A 3,558-nucleotide genomic window follows, 5' to 3' on the forward strand; every position below is an offset into this window, starting at 1 on the left:
GTGAATCTTGGTGTACCACGTGTGTGCAAAACTTTATATATGGAAGGTGGTCAGAACTGCTTCCACTTAATCCAAAGTTTCGTATGGATCACCGATTAGATCCGAAGGTGGGAAGTTAACAGGAGGTCAGAATTATAAGCTCCGTGTTTGAGTGAAGTTCGTGTTTGAGTGAAGTCGTACATGTTACTTACACATTTCCTTGCAGTTTTGTTATTAAGCTTTGATGTGTGGATCCTGTGAACGGACAAGAACAATTTAAACCTCTAATAAATTTGAATCGCACTACACAATTTTCATATCAACTTATCAATTTTCATAAAACAACTTTCACTAATTTTTATAATTTTACCAAAGTAACTTATAAAATCAAACATATAAAAAATAATTTAAATTTATTTTATCTTTTGTTATAAAAATAGTTTATACTAACAAATAAGTAATAAGTTGTTTATTGATAAGTAGTGCTATGGATTTTGAAGAAAAAAAAAGAGTAAGCAACATTTCTCTCTAAGATAATTTGGAACCATCTTTCTAGATTAAGTTAGTTTTCCTCAAGTCATCTTAGGGCACACCAAACCAAACAACACTTACATAACTCTAAAGGCAAAAAAATCCATGCCTTATTTTCTTTCAAATGCAAAACAACATGACTGCATATTTTAATATCCAATATATCTATTTTTGGCAGAGTTCCTCAGAGTGGCTGCTGAAGATGCTGGATTGATAGCTTTTCTTATCTTAGAGACATTCCAAGCAGTATTAGCAGCATGTCCTGCACTTGCAAATACATGTTCTGTTGCTTCCCCTGCATCTTCCCCATACCTATATAACCAAAACATACTTTTACTAATTAACAGTTGAACTATGACATATTATATAGGTATAAGCCGAAACGCTATTTGAAATAGTATCTCAAACAATGTTAAAAAGCTCTTGAAATTTATGTTAATAATGTAGTGGTTTTTACCTGTTAGAAACCATTCTTGTTGCAGCTTGAGAGGTAGCAGAAAAAGTTTGTTTTTCAGCGGCTTCTGCTGCTTCAAAAACCTTGTCTGTTGCATCAAACGAGAATACAGTAATCAAGTTGATGCTAATTGATCTGGTTCTCACACACTTAAAACGAATTTTGGTTGAACTAATCGACAGACTAATCAGTTCTCAGATGAATCAGCCGGTCTGGTCTTATTCTAAAAACACTATACTTAACTCATATCATGTAAGTAACAAGTTAGTTAGAAGAACTAATAACTAACTTGTTACACAAGCTACCACCAAAAATAGTTAAAGTTACTTAGGTTCCAAAACTAGTTTGTTATGGTAGTTAGAGATTGTTAGTAACTTATGATAGTATAGAGATGTTCCACCATAACAATCATGCATCATGTACCTTGCTATATAAGTCTCTTGTACCATTCATTCATAATCAATGAAGAATCACCATTTCTTATAAAAGTTATTTCATAAGTTCAAAGACAAAATTGTTCAACCAATCGTTATATTGTTCGGTGGTGATTGACGTTGGATTTGGTAGGGAGGATTATGGTTTGATCTCTGCAACTGCGGTCGAGAGGGACTGGAACCACTTGATGCCAGAACTGACCCCCGAACCGGATTAGTCAGTCCAGTGGACCGGATACTGGTGGTGAAAACCGAAAAAACAAAATTGCTCAATCCTTACAACTTTGAGAACCAGAAGGTCGATTTCCTCGTTATAATGAAAATCATGCTATTTGTTAGTGTTATATGATCAGCAACTTTGGTTATATGAAAAGAGTTTTACTTACTAACTGCATCAAGGGAAGCCAAAAGAACCTCTCCTGGGAGCATCTTTAGGAATGCCTGTCCAGGTTGAGATTTAAGCACAGGAGCCATCAATGAACCACTCACTATTCCAACACCATTGAGTAAAGATTTTGATAACTTTTCTGTCATATTTGTAAGCTTTCTCACACTATATTGCAAACAAATGAAAAACTAAGTTAGTTTTCTCATCATCTTAAAACTAATTACAAATCGGGATCGTCTTAAGTTTTCAGAGATCCCGTATAGGTTAGCCAACGGTTTAACTGTGACAAAGCAAATAGGAAACAATGTCAAATTTCAGACTTTTTAAAATAGTTGGCTTGCACGTCTTCAAAGACGACTACTCTGTTATATACTATTATTTGTATGATATTTCAAATAGATACGGATAAAGTCAAATATTTTTAATGATTAAACGGTTATCAAATTTTGAATACCGTATGAGATTTTCATTCATTCTGTTGTTCTTTGTGGCAGCAGAAGTTTTGTTGTTCATATTTTCTCTAACCATGCCACTATTGTTCTTATCTGAAGCACTATTTAAGATAGTTTGTCCTCCTTTTTGAACCTGATTTCAAAACAGCTTTTAGATTAAGCAAAGAAAATATTATTAAGAAACAAAACAACTTACACATAAGCACTTATATGATAAGTGTTTATGCAACTGGTTAACCAAACCTGATTGGTGTAAGCATTACTACACATGAAGATACCCTTAACAATCTGCCCAGTTCCACCAGCAATAGCCTTAGCAAGAAAATGATTATAATCTTCAACACATGGAGCAAACTCCTCCCAATCAAGATCACTCTTCTTCTTACTCAGTTTCAAATCAGAAAAGCAAGAGTGTTCCTTAAGAAACGTATCAACCAAAGCCATGCTTCCATGAAACTCTTGTGGAAAAGTAACACCATAGCTTAGAGGCTCAACACAATCTTTCACAGCCAATGAAAAGAGATAATGAAGAGAATCCACTTTCACTACTGGCTCATCTTTTGTTAAAGGAAACTGAACATTGTTTCCTATTTTAATGATTGTTGCTAACGAAACATTTTCGTCGAAGATTTTGATGATCATGAATTGTCCTCGTGTAAGTTCATGTGCCTCTCCTTCATCCATTAGATAAACCCTACATCCTGGAATTTGTATTAAGGTTTCTTGTCTGAGAGTGCTTCTTTTTGGTTTTGTTGAGAATTCTGCAGAAGAAACTATAGGTATCATCATGGTGTTTTTTTCCATTGGTGGAAGAGTTTTGGAGCCACGAAAACAACAACCCATGTTTGTTTTTTATGTGTTTTGTTTTTGGGACCGTTTGGAATATGAATGGAGATAGAGATAGTAGGAAAAGCTTATGCTTTTTGGTATATATTCTTAGATTTATTCTATTCTTTGTGATTGGTGATTAGTATATGGTATCAAGTTATAATGTTACTTTGTTTGGAATTTGGAAATGGAATGTGTAAGAAATTTGAGAGCTTGTTGAACAATCTACATTAGCATCAAAGTTTGTCATCTTAGTGTGACAGAAAAATATACTTGATTATGTAATCTGCATTATTGTTTTTCTTTCTCTACCATTGCTTCTCATATTATTTTATGAGTTTAATATTTATAATTGATTTTTAACTTTAAGTTTATTATTCAATCAGCTTTAATTATGTTAAAATACATGCATTTTCTTCATCATTGCTACACCTTTCCATTTATAGTTAGATTGCCATTTATAGTTAGATTGCAAGTTTGTTATAACTACTT

General features: G+C 33.3%; 1 protein-coding gene across 1 annotated transcript; it reads right to left on the reverse strand.

The window, feature by feature from the left end:
* Positions 1 to 513: 513 nt before the first annotated feature.
* Positions 514 to 3,187, reverse strand: LOC127117746 (senescence/dehydration-associated protein At4g35985, chloroplastic). Its single transcript, XM_051047855.1, has 5 exons — positions 2,482 to 3,187; positions 2,241 to 2,371; positions 1,785 to 1,951; positions 968 to 1,052; positions 514 to 822 (listed from the first exon to the last, which is right to left on the reverse strand). Exons 1-5 carry the CDS (start codon positions 3,079 to 3,081, stop codon positions 660 to 662), a joined length of 1,146 nt encoding a protein of 381 aa, XP_050903812.1. The 5' UTR covers positions 3,082 to 3,187; the 3' UTR covers positions 514 to 659.
* Positions 3,188 to 3,558: the final 371 nt, after the last annotated feature.

The sequence above is a fragment of the Lathyrus oleraceus genome, chromosome 1 (assembly GCF_024323335.1).
Source record: "Lathyrus oleraceus cultivar Zhongwan6 chromosome 1, CAAS_Psat_ZW6_1.0, whole genome shotgun sequence".
In the NCBI taxonomy this organism is placed as follows: Eukaryota; Viridiplantae; Streptophyta; class Magnoliopsida; order Fabales; family Fabaceae; genus Lathyrus; species Lathyrus oleraceus.

What these genes read in the sequence shown, in the direction of transcription:
- LOC127117746 (XM_051047855.1), bottom strand. Translation starts at nt 3,081, where the DNA reads ATGGGTTGTTGTTTTCGTGGCTCCAAAACTCTTCCACCAATGGAAAAA. An exon ending in GTAATGCTTACACCAATCAG is followed by an intron (nt 2,372 to 2,481) that starts GTTTGGTTAACC and finishes TTTTGAAATCAG; the next exon opens with GTTCAAAAAGGAGGACAAAC. An exon ending in GGCTTCCCTTGATGCAGTTA is followed by an intron (nt 1,053 to 1,784) that starts GTAAGTAAAACT and finishes TTGATGCAACAG; the next exon opens with ACAAGGTTTTTGAAGCAGCA.